This window comes from Dicentrarchus labrax, unplaced genomic scaffold (genome assembly GCF_905237075.1).
Source record: "Dicentrarchus labrax unplaced genomic scaffold, dlabrax2021, whole genome shotgun sequence".
Taxonomy (NCBI): domain Eukaryota; kingdom Metazoa; phylum Chordata; class Actinopteri; family Moronidae; genus Dicentrarchus; species Dicentrarchus labrax.
In genome coordinates, this window is record NW_026136720.1 from 18,533,446 (window position 1) to 18,560,574 (window position 27,129).

At 37.8% G+C, this 27,129-nt stretch overlaps 2 protein-coding genes and 3 long non-coding RNA genes across 8 annotated transcripts in view; 3 read left to right on the forward strand and 2 right to left on the reverse strand.

Moving 5' to 3' along the window:
• Window positions 1-13,501, reverse strand: parvg (parvin, gamma). 2 transcript variants are annotated; one of them, XM_051381600.1, is made up of 13 exons: window positions 13,240-13,501; window positions 12,477-12,583; window positions 11,434-11,498; window positions 10,729-10,831; window positions 10,412-10,555; window positions 9,159-9,274; window positions 9,007-9,062; window positions 8,887-8,921; window positions 8,711-8,772; window positions 7,072-7,140; window positions 6,834-6,935; window positions 5,272-5,344; window positions 1-2,723 (listed from the first exon to the last, which is right to left on the reverse strand). In XM_051381600.1, exons 2-13 carry the CDS (start codon window positions 12,538-12,540, stop codon window positions 2,506-2,508), a joined length of 1,107 nt encoding a protein of 368 aa, XP_051237560.1. In that variant the 5' UTR covers window positions 12,541-12,583; window positions 13,240-13,501; the 3' UTR covers window positions 1-2,505. The 2 variants fall into 2 exon arrangements, with proteins under 2 accessions (XP_051237560.1, XP_051237561.1); XM_051381601.1 differs by having other exon boundaries at window positions 1-2,674; window positions 13,240-13,496.
• Window positions 2,625-9,711, forward strand: LOC127352866 (uncharacterized). The gene is made up of 3 exons (XR_007881202.1): window positions 2,625-2,702; window positions 6,808-6,978; window positions 9,623-9,711. It is a non-coding gene; the product is annotated as an uncharacterized LOC127352866 (long non-coding RNA).
• On the forward strand, window positions 12,957-18,788 carry LOC127352865 (uncharacterized). The gene is made up of 2 exons (XR_007881201.1): window positions 12,957-13,125; window positions 18,519-18,788. It is a non-coding gene; the product is annotated as an uncharacterized LOC127352865 (long non-coding RNA).
• parvb (parvin, beta) overlaps window positions 14,090-27,129 on the reverse strand; it is a 17,460-nt gene continuing 4,420 nt past the window's right edge. For 2 of the 3 annotated variants that reach the window (XM_051381602.1, XM_051381605.1), the window contains exons 2-13: window positions 24,213-24,302; window positions 23,819-23,889; window positions 23,601-23,703; window positions 21,620-21,760; window positions 20,946-21,061; window positions 20,417-20,475; window positions 20,239-20,258; window positions 19,465-19,526; window positions 19,296-19,364; window positions 19,070-19,171; window positions 18,918-18,990; window positions 14,090-16,672 (exon numbers count right to left, since the gene is read on the reverse strand). In XM_051381602.1, the coding sequence (XP_051237562.1) occupies window positions 16,596-16,672; window positions 18,918-18,990; window positions 19,070-19,171; window positions 19,296-19,364; window positions 19,465-19,526; window positions 20,239-20,258; window positions 20,417-20,475; window positions 20,946-21,061; window positions 21,620-21,760; window positions 23,601-23,703; window positions 23,819-23,889; window positions 24,213-24,302 (983 nt within the window). In that variant the 3' untranslated portion in view covers window positions 14,090-16,595. Of the gene's footprint in view, window positions 16,673-18,917; window positions 18,991-19,069; window positions 19,172-19,295; window positions 19,365-19,464; window positions 19,527-20,238; window positions 20,259-20,416; window positions 20,476-20,945; window positions 21,062-21,619; window positions 21,761-23,600; window positions 23,704-23,818; window positions 23,890-24,212; window positions 24,303-26,669; window positions 26,802-27,129 lie in introns of those variants that run through there. The other variant, XM_051381604.1, reaches the window with a different exon arrangement.
• Window positions 26,878-27,129, forward strand: part of LOC127352864 (uncharacterized) — a 7,134-nt gene continuing 6,882 nt past the window's right edge. The window contains exon 1 of the long non-coding RNA XR_007881200.1: window positions 26,878-27,045. This is a non-coding gene — a long non-coding RNA (uncharacterized LOC127352864). The remainder of the gene's footprint in view (window positions 27,046-27,129) is intronic.

Below are 27,129 nucleotides of genomic sequence, written 5' to 3' on the forward strand. Positions count from 1 at the left end.
AAGGTTTTAACAATTTATTTCACCAAAAATACAATTTATACCCTGAAAGCATATCCAAGCAACCTTGACACAGACTGTACCCAAGGTCAAAACCCTCCTGACAAACATTCAGTAAATATAAACAATTTCATCATAACATATTTAAATTCACATTCACATACAACTTGATGTCAAGCTCAACATTGGTTTATTCAGAAAGACAGTGCCAAATGTTTATATGGACCACCTAATGTTAGAGCAAACCTATATGACTTATGTGTAACCATGAAATAACCTTACAGTTTGTATTTGAGAAGCCTTAAAATGCTTATTGCAGCTCTGTTCATTCATGGTTTGACCAGGTACTACAATGGATACTGCCCTTCATAAAGCAATGTGCAATTTAATTTTCAACAAACTACCTAGTTGAGGAGTTCATGGTCTGTATATTGGAAAACAAACCAAAAAGCCATTTTTATTTCATAATACTTTAACAGTCCGCTGAAATGGCCAATTTAAATTATGAACAAGAGCAACACACACCTCAGTGTCTCTTTCTATCTCTGTCTCTGCTTGTCCCTCGCTCTATACAGTAGCTACATTTCCATCTGGCTGCCAAGCAAATATTTTTTGAAATGTCAGGGGAAATAAAATGTGAATTTAGAGTATTTTCCATCACCTTGGTGGAAACGAATAAATTGGCTTCCTGAATGTCAACAAACACATCTGCAAGATAACTGGTAGAATAAAAAAGTGTAACAGTGAATGGTGTACCGTTTCATGTTCCCTATATTTCATACTTTAACCTCGAGACAAAAACAAAGACATTCACTCTGTAATTTGCTAATACACAAACTACATCCACAAAACTAATCCAGAGAGGCAGCACTGGTAAAGAGATATTATTATTTAACACTAAGGAACTTGCTGATGAAAAAAAGGGATTAATGGTTTGCATAAATGTCTTTTTCAGCAGAGAAATTACCCCTCTTTGCGACACAGAGGATAATTTAAGTGGACATTCTATCCGAGTTCTAGTCAACTTTTATTTCTACTCATAATTAGCAAAATATGCTTTGATGGAATCACATCTATTGTCTGTGTCTCATTCTCTGTGCCTCCCTCTATCGCTGCCTGCTGCAACCTCTCTACATGTGTGTGACATTCAGTTCAGAACAATTCAATAGCAAAAAAAAAAATCCCACAATTTTTCTGAGAAACGACAATTGCATTCACAGAGAGGAGGTCACAGGCTGTCAGTGGGAACACACACAAGAAGCTGAGACAGAAATTCACATTGTTTATTGTCTGAGTGGCAGTCAAGGACGATGGTTTTTCTATAGCAGGAATGAAAAGTACAATGTTCGAGCAGTGTCAGACTGAAGAGCAAATATGGAGAGGGGAAGAGAGGAAGCGATTACTAGGAAATAACACTTGGCTACGCGAACATCTACACCACATGCATTTTGACTGAATGCAAACCAAATTTAAAATATGTGAAAGGAAAACAAAAGGTGGTTTTAAGGGGCTAGTATACTCTATCAGAAGTGCTTGTTGGATGGTCGAATAGCTTCATTCAAATTCACACCCACTTCACACAGTGATTGGTCAGCTGTGCGGAGGTGAGAAAGGAGCCAGGGTTTGAACTCTCTTTTTCCATTCTCACTTTCCATGTGAAAAACCGAGTGCAACACTATGAATGTCTCCCAGGAGAGACTGTGAAAATGTGCGCCATTATTCCCACTTTTAAAAGACATCGAGTCTGCCCTCTCTCGATGACTCTGACTGGCTTTTGACCCTGGACTTCGAGCATGGCTGTTCAGAAAAGGCATTTTTTAACAACACGCCATGCGACCTACCTCTGATAGAGTATACTCCAGCCCTTATTGTCCTTACACTGACAACAACAGACCATGAAGGCATACATAGGGGACTTACTAATTGGCCCAATACCAATACCCACAGTGGTGAATGAAACACCACACGCATAACTTAGTTATCCTTTGTCACTTGCTTCTCTTGTCTTGCTGTTTGTAGACTGCAGAATGTGGTTTTCTTCTTTCTTGTGTTGGTGCTTGTGCATTATTTAGATTTTATCCTATTGTTTTGTGTCATTTAATAGTCTATATTGTGCCATTTTAAGTAAGACCTATTAAACCACCCCCCTGTGGATATTTATTACTGGATTGTGTGACGTGACCCATCACCAACATGTCACTGCTCCCCTAAGGCATGGCATACTAGCACCCAAACAATATAAACCGCTATTTCAAAAAGAAACCAAAAAAACACCCATATTGGTTCCAACACCACTAAATAACTTTAATTAAAATAAGTTTATTTCATTTCATTTATGTCATAAATGCTGATCTTAGAAAGGGCTATCCTTGATCATGCGTGACTCATTAACATTATTTAAGCTTCTTGCACTTATTTTACACTAGCATGAGAGCATCAGAGAAATGCCTATAAACAGTCAAACGTCCCCCTTGAAATAATTACATGTACGTTTGCATTTGCAACAGTTTAGAGACCAAAGAAACCACAAGCTGACCAAACACTCCACCTCTCTTCCGCTCTTTGTATTTCTGGTTGATGACTTCCTCTTCTCTTGTCTCTCATTTTTTCCCTTTGTGCTTCTTGAACAGGGCGTACAGGACCTTCAAGGTGGCAGCGATGTCCTGAGAGACAATATCTGTCACATGAGCCACAGGAAACATTTAGTAAGTATGCACCATCAGCATCTACCAAGGCAATGAGGCAGTGAAAACATAAGGATGCTTTTACCAACATTAGATTATAACTATTCTCACAATCCATCCTAACAGGTCATAGATCAGGAGGATAAAAAAAAACAACATTAGATGGAGATGTAATCAATACGTCCTTGGTTAGATGAGATCCCAGCAAAATTGCTCTTTGTTGTGAGATGCACTAACTGAATGAATGTGACATAAAGATCGACTCAACCACTCGCTAACCTAATTAATGCACGCAGCACGCTCCAGTTTTAGACCTTGAGTGCTGGGATTCCTCATTCCATCACAGCAATTATGCCGGTAATTAAAAAGACACTAAAAGTGAATTAAATTAGCCATTTGCTCCTGGCTTAGATTAATTGTGCTGGTCCTTACATTAACAGTTAGCGTGTTGAGGATTTACTTTACAATTACTGGCTATATGGCTGCCAGGCAATATTGTGGGGAAGTTTTAGTGATTGTGAAAGGGAGATTGAAGCTCAGGAAGAATACAGAGCATTTTGTCAATAATGCATCTGCGGGGAAGTGAAGTAGATCCATTTGCAACTGATTGATTCACACACTGAGACAAGCCGGTAACTCACTGACTCAGTCACTCTATTTCACTCTTCTCTTTATTGATCGATTTACTCTACATGGCCAAAAGTAGACACCCAAACATTTACACCCATATGTGATCGCTGAAGATTTCATTCCAAATCCACAGGCCTTAATATGCTGCTATAACAGCTTTCTAAGCCTTTGATTTTTGGAACCTGGCTGCAGGGATTTGCTCCCATTCAGTTGGGCACTGATGCTTGGAGATAAAGCCTGGCACACAGCTGGCGTTGCAGTTCATCCCAAAGCTGTTAGATTAGGTTGCACGCAGGACTCTGTGCAGACTGGTCAAGTTCTTTCACAATAATCTGGAGAAAAAATTTTTTTATGGACCTCACTTGTTTTTTCAAAACACTGCATGGACTCTTCAGTCTCTATTCTACATCCAGAGTCCTCAGATCCTTTGACTAGTTACTCCTAGTTTATTTTAGTTATTCAATTGTATTTTGAATTTAAATTGCTTTTCTCTGTAAAGCATTTTGGTTAATTTTTTTTTGTGCTTTATAAATGAATTGACTTGAAACAGGAAAGAGCCTTCCCTAAATGGTTGAAGTTAGAAGAACATTTTAACATAACTGTATGTCTGTACAATGAAATAGATCGCTCCTACTGTTCATGCTGGCCAATAAAATATCTTTTACAAATGCGAATTAAATGCAAATGGTGGGGGACAAAATCCACATCCCTTGTTCTGTACAAGAATACATTCAAAGTTTATTTGAAGTTATTATGGGGCTTCAGCAGACTGAGTTCGACATCAGTTCATGTTGTAAAATTCACTACTTGAGTGGATTTGATGTTAAATCAATAAATATCTTCCATGGTAAAAAGTATTTTTCAGGCAAATCCTGTTTACTTTGTTATATTGGTAGCCTTTTACTGTTTATGTAGTGATTTTTATCTTAAATAGACTTCTGATTCACCAAATGTACAAACGGACAGTATACCACAAAACTATATTATAAAACAAGTTTGGAAAAAACTTTCCAGAAACTTTCCAGACTGTACATACAATGCCAAGTGGAAAATCTGCTAATAATGTAATGCTCATACTTTTGTATGATTATAGATGAACGTTCAGACTTATAAGTTTATACCACAAAATGTGAACTTGTGATTTTACAGTTGGAAATTTGATAACAGATGCAAGTTGAAACTGACAAACACAAAATTTTACTGCACAGATACAATCAGTATATTTCTGTCTGTCTGATAACTGGGTGGTATACACTAGCAGTGCTCATGAATACAGATTACATATCTTCCTCCAGACAAACACACACACACACACACACACAGACACACACACAGACAAACACACAGACACACACACACACACACACACACACACAAACACACACACACAGACAAACACAGACAAACACACACACACACACACACACACACACACATTCAAACAGTAGATATAGCCACAGCGGCGTGTCTATCAGCGGGCACCACAGTGACATCGTCCCCTTGAGACCGTCTCCCTCACTGCTCCACTCTAAATGAATGATGATGACCCTGGACTGAGCCAATCATCTGCAGTGATACTCGGAGAGACACAAGTCGCACTCATTCATATTCCGCAAGCAATTCCATTTTTCCCTCCAAAACACTGTCAAACCCACACTCCACCGAGCAGTTGAGATTAACTCAAACTACCGGAGCAATCCCCCTCCCCGCCTCACATACAAACAGATTTTGGCGTTTCCCTGTCATACAGATGAATGCTCGTGATAGAGGATATCATCTGAATTAGTTTGACATTGCTGTCTTGGAGCTCCAGGATATATTTTTTTTTTTTTCTGTTCCAATTATTTTCTGTTTTTTTTTTTTTTTATCATATTCTGTGCCTGGCATTTTAATTTGAGTCAGATCTGTTGTCGACAAGGCAGGGTGTGTATTATTGTGTGAACAGTGTGTATTTCCTCACCTTGTGGTTCCACACTGGACACTTGAAGGCCTGTGTCATTAAGGAGGTCCAAGGCCAAGGTCACATTGTGAAGCTAGATGTCGAAGAAACACAAATGTCAAACACAAAATCCAGACAAACAAATTAGAATATAAATAATTATATATTTTATATTTACAGTATATTTCTTTTGGTAACACTTTTAGTAATACCTTCATATGTGTGGTGATATATTATGCTTGCTGTGGTTATTGGTTATTGGTAGGCCTATATAATAACTATAATAACTATTTATCATACTTATTATTATATATTTATTATACTAAAATGAAATATAAACTGTAATTTAGTTAAATGATGAGTTAGTTTTAACTTGTTTTAGAAGTGTCAGGATTTCAAACTAAGACAGTAGATATGGCAGTAGTATGAGCAACCTGTGAACTGTTTCAATAAAAAAGTTAAAAGTTAACCAAAAAACAGAGATATGGCAATAGAGGTGATGAAAGACAGCAAATACATTTTAAGTGTTACCATTTTTTGTGTTTTAAGTGTTACTTTTCACTAAGCCTTGAAAATGTTGGGCTTTGGTTCCATTTTATTTTCTGTTTTGCCAAGAGGAGATTGATACCACTGTCATAAAAGTCAATCTTCTCACCTACTCTTGGGAAGAAAATGTGTAAAAAAACCCCCACATATTTGCCAAACTGTTGATTTCTTGTCCTTTAATGGATAAAATGAGCTGCTTATCATTCAGTTCAATTTTGTATATTTGTTGAGTTTCGATGATTTTATAATAATTAAATATCATATGTAGGCCATATTGTGGAATTATAAATCATCACACAGACGTTATAAACACATTATAAAGCTTTGAGAGACATAATCTAATTTTATTTTAATATATGTGTTTATCACCAGAAACTTTTTAGTTTTTATTATATCAAAAAAGTCTAATATGTAGTGTCACAGTGTCTTTATATAGCAAGTTATTCATAAAGTCATATCTGTGATAAAAGAGTCATATCTTTTTCATAGACTCATTGCTTCAAGTAAAGTCAGATCAAAGATATCATTATAAGTGAGCAATGACATAGTAGTAATTATGCATCTACTTTTATTATGGGAATTGTAAAATATTAATTTTATCATATAATATATTGTAATAGACAGAGTTTTGGATCAGGTTTCTGTACTGGAGCCCATTATCTACTGTGCTCTTGAGGGAAATTAGATAAGATCAAATTAGAAATGAAAAAAAAGTGTATTATGCTATTAGTACTTTTGAATTAGAATAATGCAGTGAGTGAGATATATCTACACTTTCATAAAATATCAGTCAGAAATTAAATTAATTCTAATTGAAATTGGTCGTTTCTCTTTTGACCAATTGATTATTTAATGAATAGTATGTTGCAAATGAAACCCACATCATCTGTGAGCATCTAGAGGCAGAACAATGATGGTGATGATACATACTACTAAAGTTAGGTGTTGTGTCTCTGTCCAATGTTAACTGATCACCTCTCTAAGGAAGCTCTTCCCTTTCTAATGTGTCAGGAATCCATATTGAATCCATACCGTACCATCTCAGAGGGATTGACAGGGGTCAGGTTGAAGTCACAGAGAGGGATGAAGAAGCCTTCCAACTGCCCGATCAGCAGCAGCAGAATCACACCGTCAGAAAACTAGACGGAAAACACACAACACATTGGAGACCATCCAAGAAAGGTGATACAATCTCTGAAGGAGTAATCAGTTACTCAGGAGAGTCAGCCAGTGCTCCAAAGCAGTGTTCAGCTATTGTTATTGTGTTTTTCCTACCTGTTTGTCCATATCAGCCACCTGTAGACCCATGGTTGACATATTCTGGTTGACAAAGTGTAAGATCGCCTGAAAATAGAAAAACTAAGTTCAGGCAGTTTGAAATACACACTGGCTTTATTTAGTTGGCATATTATGGTATTACATGTGTTTCATTCTTCATCAAAACCTGACAAAAGCTTTAGTTTATAGAGTCAGAAGAATTATAATAAAGAAAATAAAAATAAATGCTTGCAGGGAGTCCCCATGTGCTCTCTTGTTACCTGCATGGTTGGACATTATTTAGTCAGAACAAGGGGGCAGCCAGAAAGGCTCCCTCAAGACTTGTTAAACAAAAAACAGAGCTAAAAGAAAGTGAATATTGTGCTTCATCAGGTGGCACAACTCCAACTATATGATTGCGTTGCTCTTGGAAGAAACTTAAAAGGTGAATACATCAGTGTTGCATTCTTAGTTCCACTGCCCTCGAGGGCCAAAAAGATACTATGATTGCAGGTTTTGTGTGGATATATATGTATATGTATGTATTTATGTGCATATTTATATATATTTGCATATGTACGCATCTGTCTTGTGTTGCCGTGTTGTCTTGCTTTGTTTTTTTTTAAAGTATAAAAAGGTCAGAGTGAATAGCTGAGTGAGCTAAGTGAATTAATTAGATGATTGAACAATTTTCATAGTCAGTTAACTGTTTATGTCTTAATCAAGAACAATTGCTCAGTGTTGTACATCTTTGTAAAGTGAATATTTTGGGGTTTGGACTGTTGTAATGCAGATTTCACCTTGGGCTCTGCGTAATTATGAATCAAATGATATCAGCTTATAATAATTAGTAGCAGCCCTGCTTGAAATTAGAGCTGAAACAATTTGTTGATTCATTGATTTCTCAATCAACAGAAAATTAAAGGTTCAGTACGTAACATTTAGGAGGATTATTGGCAGAAATGGAATATAATATGCATGACTATGTTTTCATTAGTTTATAATCACCTGAATAGAGGAATGGTTGTGTTTTCGTTACCTTAGAATAAGTCATTTTAGCTACAGTGGGAGCTGGTCCTCTTCTACAGAGTCCGCCATGTTATATCGCCATGTTTCTACAGAAGCCTGGGGGAGTCGCAATCTGCAACTACACTACTAGATGACATTTAGTCCTACACACTGGACCTTTAACTGGCAACTATTTTGATAATGAATTGTTGAAGCCACTAATAAATTAATCATCATTACATTATGGACTGTTGGTCAAACAAAAAGCAATATGACGGCATCCCCTTGAGCTTTAGAAACATGTGAAGGGCATTTTTAACTATGTCATGACATGCTATACATCAAACGATTAATCATGATTACTAAAAAAAATATCAATATATAAAAACTGATTTTTACTTCCAATCCTGCTTAAAAATGATAATTTGTTAGAATACTTTGATCCATTCACAAGTACTACAAAATACCAGATACTAGATATCTATTTGATCCATACTAAAATCAGGCATATAGTAAACTGTAAATTCATCTTGCTTACAGGTTTTTAAGTTAAGGCCACAAGTGTTACTTTGCTGTCTCACTGCAAGCGGAGATGAGAGAGTTAACTGCTTAAACTACCTCAGCACTTCTCTTCCTCTCCCTGTTATACCTGCTTCACCGTGTTGACCTTGTGAGCCTCAAGCTTCAGCAGTTGCTCGATGGGTTCTTCCCCTGGGGTAACCAGACAGAACAGAAAAGTGTGTTAAAGTCACCGTAGGCTGTAATGCTGCTTCGATGACATTCAAGATGTCAAATCGGCTCAACCCCCGACTGCTCTTTACTCACCTTCAGTATTGCTGAGGGACTCTGAGCCTGCATTTCTGTTGAAAAAGACGAAGCCAATATGAGGTGAACGCTGTGTTTTTCTCACATCAACAGAATTACAAAGGGCAGAAATCTGCTCACCTTTCCAATGTTAGGACCTCCGTCTGTACATCTGATTTGATTCCACTTCTGCTGACCTGGATGAAAATTAAAGTAAACCAAAATTGAGTAGCAATTCCACAAGGTGTGCTCAAGACAGAAAAAAAGGTGCTGAAGCTCAAGATGAAACTCACTTCCACAACTACAACTTCAACCTTCACATTTGGTGGCAAATCCAGTTCAGGCTGGAAACATCTCACCATGGCAACCAGCAGATGAATAGTGGCCAGAAGGTCTTTGTTGTGGATGACTGACAGGCGAGCAGCAGGAAACAAAACACAGAAAAAAATACAACTTTCTTTGATATACAGTAACAGAACTCACCACCTCCCAGTAAATCAACAAAGAAAGGCCAAAAGGATCAGAATCTTATTAACAAATGAAAACCTAATTACTACTGAATACTTTTATTTATTCATTTATAATCCTTGTGATTTCCATGAAATCAAACCCTATTTATGTTTGTTCAGCAACAGCCTTTATATATATGTATACATTCTGTAGTTACCCTTCCTCCCGTGGTGTAGTGGTGCCTTGAGAAGTGGGCACACTCTTAATTTATGCCCCATTCTTTTTTTTCTTTTCTTTTTTATTGCAGGTACTAATGGAACAAGTAGACAACAGGCTGCACATGTCCAGTTTCTCAGCAAGGTAACCAACTTAACTGCACCCTGCTGTTGTGTGGAAAACTACTTGTATCGTGCATAACATCAAATCAGATCGTGGTTGCTCATGATATGATGGAATAAGGCTGATTATTGACTGACTTCTTCATCAAAAACAACTGTTTGTTTGGTTGCACTGTAAACAGATTCTCCAGCTGCTCTTTCTTTTGTTTTTCTGTCGAATTAGCTGCTCAATGAGTGTTTGTTGTAAATGCACTTAACTGCAAGTGTCAGCAAATCAACCTAGAAACAAAATCAGAGTTTTAATAAAATCTAAATTTAACCAAAAAATAGTCAAGATGCTCAATTTGGACATCCAGGCCACCAAGGACAAGCTCTCGAGCCTGAATGGAATCGATCAGACTTCCTTCCTTTCTGTCATGTGATTCATGAAGGAAAAGTTCAGATGGGTGAAAATCCAAACACTTGAATTTCACAGTTTGGCGTTCAGATGCTTATAACATTTAAATTATTATTGTGGTGCTTCTTTGCTTCCATAACCCAGCACCAGAAAAAAGAATCCCCTGACAGTTGAGTAAAACTGAACCCCATAATGTCAGTAAATTTTATCTCCACCAAAATCCCTCACAGTTGGTGTAGGCTAACATGGCACCCTTGAGCTAGCACCAAATCCTGCTGTAATCCGAAGTCATTGCCAGAAGAACAGAACATTTGTTCACTTGTTGCTTCGGTGCTGAAGCCCAGTCAGCTGCATGACTCACGTTTGACGTTCCACTTGATCTGGCTGCTGTCCTGGAGGCCCAGTCTCTTGTCCAACTCCTTCAGGACCACTTCCAGCTTGTGGATCTGAGCCGTGCTGGTCAGTGCCATCTCCTCCACCGACAAGTGCACACCAGCCAACGTGGCTGTGGAAATCATAAAATTATCATCTGTAAGGTTTTACTGGCAAGGACTGCGTTTTGGATATTAGAAATGACAGCTTTCATCTGAACTACAAGGGTAAACATTTGTTGGTTCTCATCTTCAAATGTAAATACTGATTAGGCGGAAATAAGGCGATAAATGTGTATTTACTCACACAGCAAGTGATTAAGCACAAGTCCATCATACAGATCCTCCTCCAGACTCTGAACCACTATGTGCTCCAGTTTCAAAGTGCTATTGATCCAACAAACCAATGCCTACCAAGACATAATTCATAGCACAGTCAGATACATCAAACCTGTTCATTTTCTTGTTACAAAAAAAACAGCATGAAACCTATTTTTTTTAATTCATTATCAATTTTCCGAGATAATATTATCCTGACGCAGATGGAAATGATGACAAATACGCTCCCAAAATAACCAATGTTTTATTTGTTTGTCCTCCTAACTCTACATATGAGACATATCAGGCTTATTGAGTTATTTATTCATTTATTCATTCATTGCCACTTGCATGAAGCACTTGTGCTCCCATCTTTTCCAGTCGAAATGTGTTTTAAAGTCAGATCCAGCAGACTCTGCCAACTCCTTGCCACGACTCACTGATCTGTCTCCCATCACCTCTGTTAATTATGTTCATTAAATTTTCACTGATCCTTCCACCACTCTCCCCGCATCAGACATTATTCATGCTCTTCGCTGCACACATACATGCAGGCTCTGTAATGTATTTCCTGTATAGCATTTATCTCCAGCCCACTCAGGATTCACTTGGACCAGGACCAGCATTGATGTTACAGTAAACGTTGAATAGGAGACAGAGGTCTATATGTAGGATACAGGAATTAATCTCTTACCTCCTTTAGCTTTTCAAGCTTGGGGTCTTTTAAAGATGATGGCTGAATAAGCTTCTGCTTCTCTCCTGTGTGAATACAGACAAACTGCATTGGTCAAATAGTATTTTTTGTTATTTTGTAAATCCTTTTACATGCTATAATTTAGCGTCAGCTCTCTTATCATTTCTACCACTTTCAGCCTTTAGTATTTTATTTATTGTAAAAAAAAAATAAAAATAAAATCTCACCAGATTTTAGACTGCATTCATCACAGTATTGCTGTTTAACGAAGTTCATATTAACTACAGATCAAATAAATATGTAAAATAAAAAAAGATGTCATGGCCAACAACTTAGACTCACTAGTCTCTAAACGCTTCAATCCATAGAGTTGTTGTTGATGAAACTGGGTGGAAATAATTAAAGAGTTAAATATGTCATATCATATAACGTTGCTTGGGACATCAATTTTGAATATTTTAAAAAGCTTACTACGTTATTCACTATATCTCCGCTGTTTAACTGCAGAGGAGAATGGTGGGAGAGCAACGTTTCAGGTAAGCCGTGTCTTTGAAGTAAGGGGTGTATATTTGTTAGCAGCCATTCTTGCTGCCATTCAAGAAACTACTTTGCATTTAGAAATCCCCAGATGATTGGTAGGCACTGAGATCTCTGATCGCCTGGTATTGCAGGCCTACCACAAACCAACTCTTTTTATCCACTCAATGCTCTCAACACAATGGTTTCCAGAAAAAATAAAAACCAACCCTGATAAACCCACCAGAAAAATGGCAAACAGACCTAGCAATTAGCTGGTGAACATAGCAGAACATTTAGCAGATATTGCCCCCAAAAGGTGGAGACCAAAGACTGAGCTAAAAGAAAGTGAACGTTGGACTTACATTCATCAGATGGCCAAAAAACATGACTCTAAATAAATGTGTAAATAAGCACCACAACAACCTGTGAAAATACCTGTGAGCCTAATACATTTCATGACTGACTGATTGATTTAATAGGTGGGTAGCACTGGATATTTAGCGGTTGACTGAACGCACACATACCCTGAAAAGACTCAATGTCCACAGTGTCCTCCTCTTTGTGATACTCAAAGATGCTAGCCTCCATTGCTTCTCCTTGAGGTGAGATTTTCACCACCTGTCAACAAAACCTGCAGAGGAGTCAACTATGAGAAGAAGCACTTAAATATAAACCACAAAAAAAACAGAAGAAACACTTTGGCAGAAAGTCTCTCTCCCAACAGGGGCTACTTGACCACATTGCTCAACTTTCAACTGCTGCAGGGAGACTTACTCACTGACCAGCAGTGGATGATGGTGACTGCCAGGCAGCTTATAATTGTGTGAATTTTTGCATCAATGCATTTCTAGAGTTGGCTTTTGTACGTTTTTTTTTATTTTATGACTGAGGTTGTTAAGAAGTTTCGAAAAACACTGGGGCAAAAAATCTAACTGAACTAAAAAAAAAGGAAGCCTTGTTTCCTCACTTCCTTTTCTCTTTTTTTAGCAGATAAACAGATCAAGTACTGTATATCCCCACAGATCTGCAGGGCTGCACCTTTCTCTGAACATTTTGAATCATATGGTCTGAGACAAAGCACAGCAAGCACATAAAGTATCACAGTCTGACAAAGATGTGACCTGGAGCGTGTCACGCTGTTGTTTCCTGGATCTGGCGAAGAAAAAAGCCTTGGTGAGCAACTTTTCTTTTCCTGTGTGTTTTATGTGTGTACGGCTTCCTTTTCCTGAGGTTGACAGTAACTTTCAAACAAGGTCATAAACAAAAAGTGTTTTTGAATAAGCTTACCTTCAGCACTCCGAGGCCGACTCGACAGAATCGGGTGACTTCAGCTGAATTGAGTTCCCTTAACTGATGTCAACTCCTGTCAAAACAGCGATATAAGAAGTGGAGGGCTGTACTCAATCTGAATAGAGCCTCTTGTGAATTCTGTCAGCACAAAAGGTCTGACTGCACTCAATTTCAAACCGTTGCTTTAAAAGAAAATAACATGTCACTGGGTCGAAAGGGAAGATAAGCACAAATGAGAGGATGTGGTAGAGAAGAAGGTAACACTTCCTCTTTTTTGATACTGGCTTTACACAGTGTTTTCAGATAAGGGCGTTTATGTCCTCTGTCACGAACTGCATTTGAGACTTTAATAGTAAGTATGTGCCGAGAGGAAGAAAACAGGGAACACTCTTGGGTACAAATGTATTGTTTAGACAACCACACTTCAGGAGGGCCAAGAGAAACGTGACACTCGGAGGCCTGAACCACTCAGGCTCGACTCACACGTCTCCGTCTGTGACCGGATCAATTTGCTGTCATCTGGTCTCCAGCCTTCTCCATTCTCCAACAAACACACCAAAAGAAAAAAAAAAAGAGACAACAAAACAGCCAGCTCTGTATGTGCACCGGCCTTGTTGAAGAAAAGAAAAAAGGACCACCCATCAGCCAGACGAAGGGGCAATTTGGGGGATGTGGAGGTTACCATAGCAACAAAGGAATGAGACAAGAAAATAAAGGCCTAAAATAAACCCATAATTCTTTTAGCTAAACCCAAATTGCAGGAATTGGCTGTTCCAAAGCCAATCTCGCTCAAAAGCCGAAGCAAATCTAACCTATCACACAAGTGAGAGATAAAATGAAATTCTCATTCTCTTTGATTCCAAGCATTTATTTCTTGATTGGCAAAATAAAATAAAAAACACAGGGGTGAGCCATCCAGTGCGAGCACTGTTTAGATTGACTCGTCCACTCTCAATAATTCAGCCAGGCTCTAAAATAGATGAGTAGTGGTGTACTGTACATCTTAGCAGGCCTCCAGGTGACACCGCAGGGCCAGCTCTGCTTCAGAAGAGCCGTGAGAGGTCCAGTCTTCCTCTGAGACTCGTCTGAAAGGCCAGTCAATATGAAAATACTCTGACTGGGGCTCTCCTGGGATGGCGAGAGCACGTACTGCACTTAAGGCAGAAGGCAACAGCATCAGCTATTACATATGGCTTGAAATGTTGTTTGTATAGTTCAGAGTAAACAAGAACTGTTCACAGTTCCTTCAGCTGCTGAATAAAAGCAATATCATAGCATATGTATAAAGTGTAAATATATAGCTATAGTAACAATATGCAAAGCATTTTCAGATATTATATAATATATAATAGATAGCATTTTCAAGTTTCTTAAAGGAATAGCTAAACATTTTGGGAAATATGCTTATTCGCTTTCTTATCAAGAGTTAGATAAGACTATCTGTCCATTAAATATGAAGCTACAGCCAGCCGCAGGTTAGCTTAGCTTATTGCTTAAAGATGAAAACAAAGGGGAAACAGTTTGGCTATCCAAACTGAGTTAAGACTATCAACAGTATATACAGTATAATGGACAGAGCTTCCGGGTCTGGGAAGCGAAGCCAATGCGGATGTGTCTTAAACCTGCATTCTATGTAAAGGCCAGCAGGGGACAGCTCAATTGGCTGCATTAAAGGAACGATACCATGCACTCTTATGGAGAAATGAACCGACTTCTTACTTGATTTGTTAGCTCAGTAACGCTAGTTTTAAGTTTTCTTTCATACGGCATGATGTTCATTTAGTAAATTATGGTCCCATTTAGAGTAAAATAGACAATAAAGCCAAAGTATGCTTTTGGGCGTGGCTATCTTGTGATTGACAGGTATTTTCAGTGAGTCTGCCCAGTGCAAAGCATCAAACTCGAATCGAACTGTCAAGCTAAGCATCGCTGGTCAAATATGAATCAAGATTCTGTTACTATGTTGCCTATTTCTCACCTAAAATCATCTCAGAAACAAATTTTAGTGTACCGTTTATCTGTAATGCGAAATTGTGTGTGAGCAGACGAGCCACCATTGTTTCCTGCTATGGACGAAACTTGAAACTGCGCAGCCAGTGAGAGGAGCTCAACTCGCAGTACGTCACCTCCGCTGGCTCCAACAAACTGTCATGGCCAAAAATGTAGGCTTCAAAACCGGACTTCATAAACCAATGGGGGACGTCACGATAGGTTCAATGTTTTAGTAATCTAACCTGTAATATTTCTCTCCCATAGATTTGCACTGAACTGATTCTCAGAAATACGGAGCAAAGCCCGTAAATGTCTTTTACGGACGATTCTGTATTTCACAGGACAGTTGGCAACCCCAGCCACAGCTAGCCTTAGCTAAAGCCAAAACTAAGTTTACTCAGTTTTTTTTTGCCCTAGCTGTTATCTGTATTTAGTTATTTAGATTAACTGACATCTTGGTAAGTGTGTTTATTTTCCACATAGCTAAAGGAAGCAGGAATCTTAATCCGGTCATGAAGGAGCTGGAAAGCAGCTAAACTGTTGCTAAAGTTAGAGTAGCAGTAACAGCGTTTGACTAGTGAAATTCATGCATTAAGCTACATTAAAAATCTATATCTAAATGTTTTAAACTGTAATGCTATGAACAGTAAATAATAATTCATTTATTTTCTAACCAATTCAAATTAACAAGAATTAACTACTTCTGTTTTTACACTTTTTTTAAAAACAGATTAAATAAACGAGATTTTTTTGAACAGAGCCAGATTAGTTTTCTCCTGTCTTCATAATAAGCTAAGCTAATGGCTGCTAGCTCTAATGTTAGCTTGATATTTGGCATACAAACATTAGAGGGGTTATCGATCTTCTCATGGAACCCAGCAAATACGTGTATTTCCCAAAATGTTGAACTATTCTTTTAATATTTACACAAAGCATTTTTAGATATGATAACCTATGATGTATAACAGCACTTTCAACTTTCTTAAATAAAACTTTCTTAAAATTATATGGAGAAGAGTTGAGTTCAACACACAAATGTTTTCCAGTTTTAACAATCTGCCCTCATTCATTTTTCCAGTGACAACTCTGTATTCAAATGCAGGCTAAAGGTTGCAGGGTTTCCTGGGTTGCAGAAACATTGGAGGAAGGAATAAATAAATACTGACATTTGGGGAAGATTAAATACTAACATTCAGAGCCTTTTTCAAGCTACTCCCCATTTGTCTTGTTAAGTCCCACATAATGATGACTTTCAGTCCCAGTTGGTCTCCTCCAGTGTCCAGACTGTAATGCATAATATTAAGGCAGGCACAGGGCAGTGTTCAAAGTAATATCAGGGGAATATCAGAAACTGGAAAAGTTCACTCAGAGTTTTTGTAGTTGGTGAATAAGTTGTAGAGGACTCTGAGGGTGGACTTGAGGTTCAGGTTGACGACATCTGGAAAACAGAATAGGGACAGTAGAGATCATGAGACTTTGCTGAACTTAAACTGTTTTGTGAAGTTTCAGGAAGAAAATGTAGACCTTTGACATGAACAAAACTAATGTTATAAGAAAGAAATGTATCCTTGGAACGCTTAAGTACAAAATAAATGGGCCGTGCTACCATAAAATCATATTTACAATGCAAAGGAGCTTCTCCTATGATTGCTATTGGACTACTTTCCTTCAAAAGGTTACAATTTTGGAGATGAAATGGAGCTTAAAATAGCTCCAGAGAATTTGCAAATGATTATCATATGATGTATTACTTCTTACCAGAAGAGATTCAAAGGCTCAGAAATACTTTCTGTTCTCTTTGTCAGTAACATGGTGTACTATAAAGTGCTTATTTGCTTATTGTAATTTCTCATCACAACTAGGTCTTTAAGTGATTCAAGCCAGACACCAATTTTTTTGCAGCAGAGCCACCGCATCACCATTTAAACTAGGGTTCCTTAAGCTCCTTATTATCCACATCAGAACACATATGCTGTAGTAGGAGTGCAGTTATGTAGCTATGAAGATAATAGCTATAATGTCCAATTACTGCAGAAATTGTGTGCTGTAATTGAAAGTGTTTTTTATGCGCAAAGACATGTTTTTCCTCTTACTTTGTCAGGAAAAGCATTTGCATTAATACAGCATGGAGAGAAACAGCATAGGAACAATTAAAAGCAACTCAGAAAAAGAACAAAAGTAAAAGAATGTACAATGCATTAAGTAGCAGAATATATGCAAGTTATTAAAAATAACTTAAAATAAAAGGATGCAAATGTATACAAGAGAGAAGTATACTGTATAGGGGTGAGCGAGTACACTATTACCATTATCTGTATCTGTTCAACCAACTAAATGATCTGTATTTGCATCTGTACTTGGAATGGGCAGGGGCTTTAATTTACATTTATATGGGTCTATCAGAAGTTGCTATATTTGTTAGAAACCTATTTAGCGAACAGCCTCAGAACTGAGCTTCAGAGTAATGTTTCTGATCACAAGAGAAATAATTATTTATAGATCAAGGGATAGGGATATTGACACATTTTACTTGGATACTCGTAAAAAGTAGTTATCTGTACATCAAAGAATTTAAGTGACCAACAATACCTTATATTAATTTGAAGGCCTGATTACAGTTTAAGTACGAGATCAGTCAGCTGTATTAGATTCTGGAAGTTACTTCCAATTTTTTAATAATAGCATTTGCTTTACACGGGGCATGAAGAGTATAATGGGCTGATAAAATGCAAGTCTCTATAAAAACAGGGAAAACTAATAATTAAACTAAATCATCATAATGGCAACTACTTGAACCCAGTCATAATTTGATTCTTCAATTATAGGCTGTTACAAAACAGGCTTGTTTATCCAAACTGGACAACATAGTGTAGCTCAAGGCTGGATGAACTCAGCAACATCCATAAGAGTTTAAGGGCGAGGCAAGGTTTCCATCTACTGGACGACCTTTAATATGACTGCTACTGTAGGAAGTCAACCATTCAACACCAACAGACCTATAATCTCAATCAGCCTCTGTGATGGCCACACTAGCAGCCACACACTGAACGGAGCACATGGTGGAAACTCTTTCATTTGTTTCATTATCTTTAGGTTTTAGCACATCATGCACAATGCACAATAAATAACTGGATATACCGATTTTGCTTTCATAACACACAGTTTTATCAGCCATTTTTGACAAGTAGTTATCTATTTGGGTGCCACATTAAGTTAACTTTGTCAATTTTGGTAATATTATTAGGTTAATTCATTTAGGTCATTTTTCCATGAAATAAATTCAGTTTCTTTGAGTTAAGAGTTCCTGGGGGTCGCTGCTGGAGGTGTCTGCTGGTCAACAAAAGGGAGTGCTGGCTGAATCAGACCTGCTTCAAAGGGGTTGACTGATAACTGGACTGCGCCACGTTCACCTGGATCATGGCGAGGGTTGATGTGTTTGTAGTTTGAGTTTTGTTGTTATTTCTTTAACAAATTATTTTATTGGCTCATAACTTTACTGAATATTTTGTAAATTGGTTGTTTAATTTTGGTAAATAAAAATATTTGAAAATGTACCCCTGACTCCTCATGCCTGCCAGCTCCCTCCCTCACAGCCTCCGTAAAGTCTCCTCAAAGTCACGTTTTATGTGTTTTATCTGCTCTTGCAATAATGTAATATTTCTGTAACACATGTCATAAAATACCTTCTGGTCTGGCTTTGGGTTTCTTCAGGCCTCCGTCCTGCATCAGCTCAAAGGCAAACGCCACATTGTGGACCTGAGGGGGACACAAAATGGAAACTCAATGTACTGATAAGTTGCTAAAAACACATTTCACTTTTTTGCGGTGTAATCACCTTCTGTTCAAAGCTCTCAGGGGTGAGGAAGAAGTTGTACAGAGGGACAAAGTAGTCTTCTAGCAGTCCCATCAGCAATACCAGGTACACTCCATCTGCAAACTGGACACACACACACATGTATATATATATATATATATATTTATATACAGAAATATATATACTGAAATCACATACATATACTTTACCACTAATGATCATTTTAATAATTGACTGGATCTCTGACCTGAGTTTCCAGCTCAGTAACTTCCAGGTTCAGCTTGTTCAGGTGTTTGTTCACGAAGGTGATGAGAGACTGGTAAGAAGATCAACAAACTATTAATCATTTTCATAATACAATTAAAAACTAACTTAATGTGATTATACTATCCATGCAAATAAAAAGTCTTGAATACCGTTTTTACTACGTTGAGCTTGTCAGGTGCATGATCCAACAAAGTGTCAAATGCATCCCTCTCTGTTGTAAAACAAAGGATTCACAGGTTATGAATACTTAAAGGACATTTTGGGAAATGTCAAAGGTGTCAGAAAGATAAGAAGATTCCACTTTCATATCTGTTCTGTAAGTATATAATTATACAGCCAGCAGATGGTTAGCTTAGCTTAGCATAATGACGGAATAGTTGGAAACAGCTAGCCTGACCATGCCAAAGGTAAAAAAAAAAAATCCCCCATACCAGCACCTCTAGTTTCTTGGCCAAGAGGAGTGACTTCCTCTCCGCTGCCATGGAACATCAGTTGAACAACAACCGTAAAACTGCATCTTACGATATAATATGTTAATCAGCGAGCTTTAGAGGTGCCAAGAGGTAGATTTTGCTACTTTTGGACAGAGACAGACTTGCTTGTTTCCCCATGTCCAGTCTTTATGTTAATGCTTACCATCTCCTGGCAAACAAACAGCCATGAGAGTCTCATCTAACTTTCAGCTAGAAAGCGAACAACAAATTTCCCAAAATGGTGAACTATTCCTTTAACTACTCCTTGTACTACTAATGAAAACACTGATTCTTATTTTAAGGTGATTATACTCTAATGAAAACATACCTATGAATATTATTTTCTATTTCTGACAATATTTCCTCCTAAATGTTATACACTGGATCTTTAAGCCGATAAATAAAGAAACAATGAAAGTGAAGGTACATTTCCATAATACTGGGACTCACCAAACCTTCCCAACATCATTCTGAAAAACAAAAAAATAGAGACATTTGAAGAGAGAGAAATTTGAAAAACTATTCTTATACTAGAATAAACATTATTAATACTTTACATTACAACATTGATATATAAGAAGAGGACGATTTTGGATAAAATTGTTAATGAAACTGTATCAGCTCTTACTCTGTGGTGCTCGTCAGCTCCTTGGTTACAAGAGCAGTCTGCAGGATGCCCTCTCGTTTCTGCTCAAACAAAATTAAAAATGCTTCAGTTTCTACATGAGACAACAACTAGAATTGTTGATGCACGTTATGAAAATTACACATACATACAGACAAGATGATGAAAAATATGAAAAAAGACGACACTATTTCACCATTATGTGTTAGCCTCATTATATTGCTGTTTTGGACAAGTCTTAGTTATCTGTATAGTTTTAGACAGTTTTTGGGTTGTTTTAAGGTTCCATTTAGGCAATTTGTAAGATGAAATGATTGCATTAGACATTTTATTTTGGATTTTATAAACATATTTTTGTTGAATTTTGAGGCATTTGTTTGCATCATTTGTCTCATGTTGTTAGTCTGTAACTCACTGCTGTTGCTGCCTATCTGTAAAGAGATTATTCATCTCAGTAGGTGTTAAATGAAAATTAAATTAAAATAAATAAATAAATAACACTACACATTTGAGACCTGATGAATCACTTTACCTTGACTACCACCACCTGCACAGAAACATGCTCAGGCAGCCTGATGGGGGCCTGGAAGTGCATCGCGAGAGCCACCAGCAGATAGACAATAGCCACCAGGTTCTTTGAATGGATAGCTGTAACAGTAAATCACACAAGAGGACTGTCAGCTGCAAGCTAACAGAAATATGTGAGCACTTTTCTAAAGATAAAACAACGTGGAATGCTTTTATCAGGGACAAAAGAAAAATTTAAAAGCTGCCAAAGAGCAGTTAATGAAGCATGAATTAATTTAACTCCTTATTTTTTCTGGAGTTCTTACTCTCCATTTGTAAGGACAGAGTCAGTTATGTGTTTAAGGGGCACTCCACCAATGTTACACATTAAGTTTAGTTTGCTTTTCACAAGGAATACTAAACAGCCTGTAAAATAAAGTTTGACAATACAACCGCAATAATGTCATAGTGATGTCATTATGGTTATCTTAGCTTGAGACTCAATTTTATATAAAAACCCTACATTACAAAATGGAGGTGTGGAGTTTGAAGGAAATGGGCATTTAAAAGACAGGGACAACCAAATGAAAGAGTTTCATTATGGGAAATGTAGGCTCCAGTATTTTTGTTAAAGCCACTGTTGCTTTATGAAAGTGGGGTATTTAAAATCAAAGTCACTGAAGTCTATGTAAAACCCACAGTCCACACTCCATTCAATGGTCCAGCCGTGAGGCCTCAGCAGTTCGTTGACGGCCTCCAAAACCGTCTGAAGCTTCTGCTTCTGGCCGATCTCTGACTGTGTCACCTCGGCCACGTTCAGCTTCCTGCCAGACAACTTTTCTGTCAACAACAGGAGAGATATTTGCTCAAACATACAGGGAGACACTTTCCATACACAGAAGATAATCCTGAAAAGTGTAATATTACATAAAATAATAATACAGTATCATGCAGCAGTATTGTGTGGTACTGAACGGGTATACGGTGGCAAGCAATTGTGCACTTTAAGTACGTGGGATTAGAAAAAAATAAGGAGGAACCCATATACAGATTAAAAAACGGAGGAAACCAAATTAGCTCAACTGGTGAAAAAAAAACACTTCGTTCACATAAAAGACAAAAGTTACAATAGTGCTTCAAACCAAAATAAGTGAACAACAACATGTTTTTTCATGCCTGTATCAGTGTGGACTTTGTTCATTGAAAAAACAAGGACACGATGATCTTGAAAATGACAACAAAGAGCACTTGCAAAGGAAGACTTCTTTGCTCCAGGCAATAGCAAGAAAGAGAATTTAAGAAGCTAATCTCAAGTGTATGGGTTCAAATATTTAAAAAAAGAAACCAGCAACGCTGATAAAAAAAAAAAGAGAATCTAAAACCGGCACTGATGCAATAAAAGACTGATATTTCATGAGGTGCAAAAGTGATAAAGGAGTGCAAAAACTGAAAAGAGCTGTAACAGAAATGAAGAACTCACACATCACTGAACAAAATGTTTCCCACTGTGTTTTAAACGTTGTTCATGAAACATCTGCAGCATATGTAAATGAGTTTCAGCTCTATTTTGTATCAAATAGCTTTTGTAAATGAATATGTAAGTTCTTGACGTTTTATTCTTGGGAATGTTTGGCAGCTGGTGAGACATTTTGTCAGGCTGCAACAGCTAGCTAGTGTTTTCACAAATAAATTGGAGAAAAGGAGAAGAAGAAACCAGTTGTTCAGATAAAATGGAGAGGAGATGAGGAGGGAGTTTGAGCACATGCATTTTCCCCTTTGATTACACAAAAAACACTTCAGAATCAAGCAAGACGTAGAATTTAAAAATCTACATACAACAAAAACTGTGTAAGATGTAATGGTGCACAAGACATAAACATGGACACGAAGGAACACAGAGTGCTGCTACCTACAGATACATATAACCACCAGTAGTTGATCGCATGCGGTGTCAGGGTGGAATCTGAAAATGTCAAGTTTTCAGCCTGCTGTAACAAATAACAGACACAAGGGGGTAGCCCCTAACAGACCAAAGAGACTAACGCTTTACTAGACACAGCAGCACCTTCGTGAATACACATTAATCACAAAATTGGAGAAAACCATAATGTGCCAATATAACATTTTTGACATGATACTGAATGAGGTGAGACATTTATTGGCCTATGGATGTGTAACTTTACAGCTCCTCATTACAAATGTGCTTCAAAATTAAAGAAAATTTGAGTGAATTGTGTTTACTAGTAGTCATGACACTACTAATGCTAATTGGAGATATAACTGTGTAACTGTGGCCATTTATGTTTTGTCAAATATGCATCTGGTACACAGGTGTATAGAGAAATTAAAACATGCAAAATAAGGTTTGAGTTTACTGAAAATACAACGCTTTGGACATGTACCTTAGTTAAGCATCAAACTTTATGCTTGAGTCACAGGCTGCAGATATAATTTTAAACTGAGTCATGTTCTATAGTATAAATATGTTATTTATATTTGGAGTTGATGCCAGACAAAAGTATATGACTCACACTTTCCATTTCCAATAAAGCTAATGTTATCAGAGTGAATGAATTCAATACTTTCTACTACTACTACTACTACTAAAAGTGCGGAGTACAGAAGCTTTATGGAGAAATATGTTGAGAGTGTTGTAATGCCAAAGAAACCAGTTTCTCACCAAAAAGCTTCTGGAGCACTTGTCCATCATAACAGTCTTCCTCCAGGTCTTTGACTATGATCCTCTCTTCTTCCAACTCACTGTTGATCCAGTCAATCAGGACCTGGACACACATCAGAATATAATAAAACCTCCCCTTTCTTTTTGCTATTTTCTTCAGATTTTCTACTGCTCTGCTGAGATATGATGTTTGTGCACAAAATGTGATCCCAGACTACCTTCAGAAGATCTTTAAATTTAAGATTTTCCCGTGATGTTGGGTCCAGCATGATCCTCTCAGCGTTTTCCTCTGATGAACATAATGGGAGACACATTAGGACAGTTAGTGGGCATGTGAATGGAAATCCAAATCTACAGACACAAACACAGACACATACAGTTTTCCTATCACTCTCATGTCAACAGTGGTTCACATGGTGACAGAAGACAAAGGCGTCTCCACCCACTTTCATTTCCTGCTCCTCTACTGTCAAAGTCCCCGTTAGCCAACATGTGTCAACATATTCATATTGTGACCTCAGTAACCTCTGACAGTGAGCTGCGATACCATCACTGTGTGGTTTCAACTATAGATAAAATGTTCTTTACATGTGCATATATGTGTGTATCTACCCATCAGTGTGTCTTCTGGGTGGATGTCTGTCCCCGTGGGAAGCATGGGAGCGTTGATGGCATTCTTCCCCTCCTCATGGAGATCACTCACTAGTGAGACAAAAAATACACACAAAACTGTAAAACTCAAAAATCCGGCCAAACAAATTCAATAAAACAAATAAACAGAAACAGACATAGTTGAAAAGTCCTGCTTATAAAAAAGTAAAAGGGTTATATGAAATAAAATGTGTTTAGGGAGTGAATGATAAGAACATTTCTTCTCTGAGTATAGTGACAGAGAGTGAGATAAGCAAGCAGACTGTGGGACAGAAATAAAAAAAGATCAAGCTTGTCAGTGTCACTGGTAGCTGTATTAGTGTACAATCACCATAAATTCCCCTTGTGGGGAAAGTGTGGTATCAACTTTTGTAGGACCTGCTCCTCCTCTACAGACACTACTTTATCTGTATGACACCAGAATCTTAAAGGGAAACTCCGCCTGTTTTACACATCAAAGTCTGTTAACAAGTCATGGGAGACAAGACTTCTACTACTAAAGCCTTTTGTGGCTTCAGGGTGCATGGTGTCAAAATATTATGTCACTTGAGTCAGCGGCAGTTGGGTCTGAAGACTACAAGACTGATAATGAAGAGGATCTGGGGGTTTGGAGTTAGAAAGAAGTTAGTGTAACAGCCCACTCCTCATCTCTGCAGGAGGCTAGGGGCTTGAGGCTACATTAGCTGCTACTAGCATAACACGCCCCAATCTCTGACAGAACTGGTCGCGCTCGAGTTGCATTGTGGGTAATGTAGCCAGGCACCACGTTTTGACAAGGAAGAATAATGTGTAGGAAAAAAATGACAATATGTGGTTCTGTTGCTTTATTTTTGATCCTTTTAAAAAATAAAATAAATGTCCATCATTTTTATTACATATATCCTACTTTCTTGTATCTATTCTCATTCTCTTGTAAATGTCATGATTATTTACTTTGTTTCATTTTATGCAGGATTTAAGCAGACCTCAATGGACTCAAAACTTTGCTATCTCATACTTTGTACTCCAAACAAGACAACTCTTACTTTGATACTTTAATTGTTGACAACTCATTCATCACTTACTTAGAAGACTTAATTTGACTCCCAATACCACATTATGCACTAAAGTAAATGCTTATTCTAAAATATATTCCACCCATTCGCTCTACATACTGTAGCATAAGGTGCTATTAGGATATTCTGAACTGGTGGATGTTGTTGTCAAGCTGTGAGTTGCAGAAACTTCAAACAGCTTGTAAGAAATGTTTTCAGGGATTTTGAGCTGCTCCCTGAGCTGTCACACGTCTGTCACTTCCTAAATTTCTCTACCAGCCATGTGAGGCTTTTTCCTTTCCCCAACAGATGGCATTAAGGGGCAGTATTAATCAAAAATCAAGTAATTTAAGCATGTATCTCTGGACTTTCAAGTATTTCATTTTGTTACTTTTGTGCTGCAAACATACAACATATTCAAAGTATGGCTAACTACATTAAAGTTGATTAAAAGTGACAAGATACACAGAAAGTTACAAACACTAACACACCCTTTGACTCTGACTTTGAATAAAATCAATTTCTGCTTGAGATGCTTTCACTTCTGACTGGAGAGACACTCGTGGGATTTAAAGGCCTTCTTCCCCTAATAGCTTTCATCATCCTGCATTTCAATTTGTAGAACGTGCAAGAGGCTGGACCACAATCAATGGTCTCAAATCTGTCATTTCATTGAATTTGCTATTTATAAGACCTGCGAGGAGAACCAAGGTGAAGACGAAAACCGAAATAAAAACCGGCTGCACTTTTTCAAATTAAAAGCATGTGAACTGTGTTTTTAAATTGAAAACACGATGAAAGAAAGTCTAGGCTTGTGTGTTTATGGTACAATCTGTACAAAATCCTAACTTCAAAGTATGTATAAAGAGAGGATATACAGAATTACCCCAGGAGGAGGGGTCCCTAAAGGTTTCCTATCAGATTCAGCCTTCCCATAAGAGCCTGAACACTACTCGAGCCCTGAATCTCACAACAGATCAGCAGTTTGCTTTGTAATTACAGAGCGAGCTTGCTGCATTTCATCATAATTGTGCTGCTTCCTCCCTCCGTGTCCATCTGACTGCATTACTGCTGCTTCAGGCTGAGCTAGACACAGCTGAGGCACCCAATCAAGTAAAATGTGGGTGGAAATGGTAAAATTATACAATGAAATTCATTTACCATAGCATAATTTTGCAGAACTATATATGGAAATAAATCACTTCCAAAGACACACAGCCAATTCTATAATGATAACGACTCATTTTAAAGTGACTAGCAGAACTTGATGACCTATTACAACAACCAACACATTTCTGGATACAGTGCACTAAAGGTAACAGCTCCTGCTTCCCCATTTCCACTTCCAAGTTCCTCAAAGATTAGAACATTAGAACAAAATTACCTTGTTTCTTCCTCTTGGTCCCACACAGCAGCCCCGCCATGTTCCCACTATAAACCTCTGGATTTCTACCCGCCGGCAATGAAGAGCAAATGTAGGAGTGTGTGTGTGTGTGTGTGTGTGTGTGAATCTCAGTCTGTGGGACTGAGCGGTGGCAGGGGGCGTCATCACGTGTTTATTTCTGTCACAACCCTCCACCCCACCTCTACGGTCCAGTTACAGGAGACGCTGAGAGATGTGTGTGTGTGTGTGTGTGTGTTGTATGTATGTGCGTGTTTGCATGGACAGGAAGGAGACACTACACGGGACCAAAGCAGCTCTATCACACTAGTAACCTGTGTGCAGAGGACACAGGTGGGACTTCACTGACCTATGCCAGGTATAGTGTTGACTGAATATCCTTTAATTTAAAATCCATATCAATGCATGCAGTTTGGTGTAAAAAAAAAAAAAAAGAAATTAT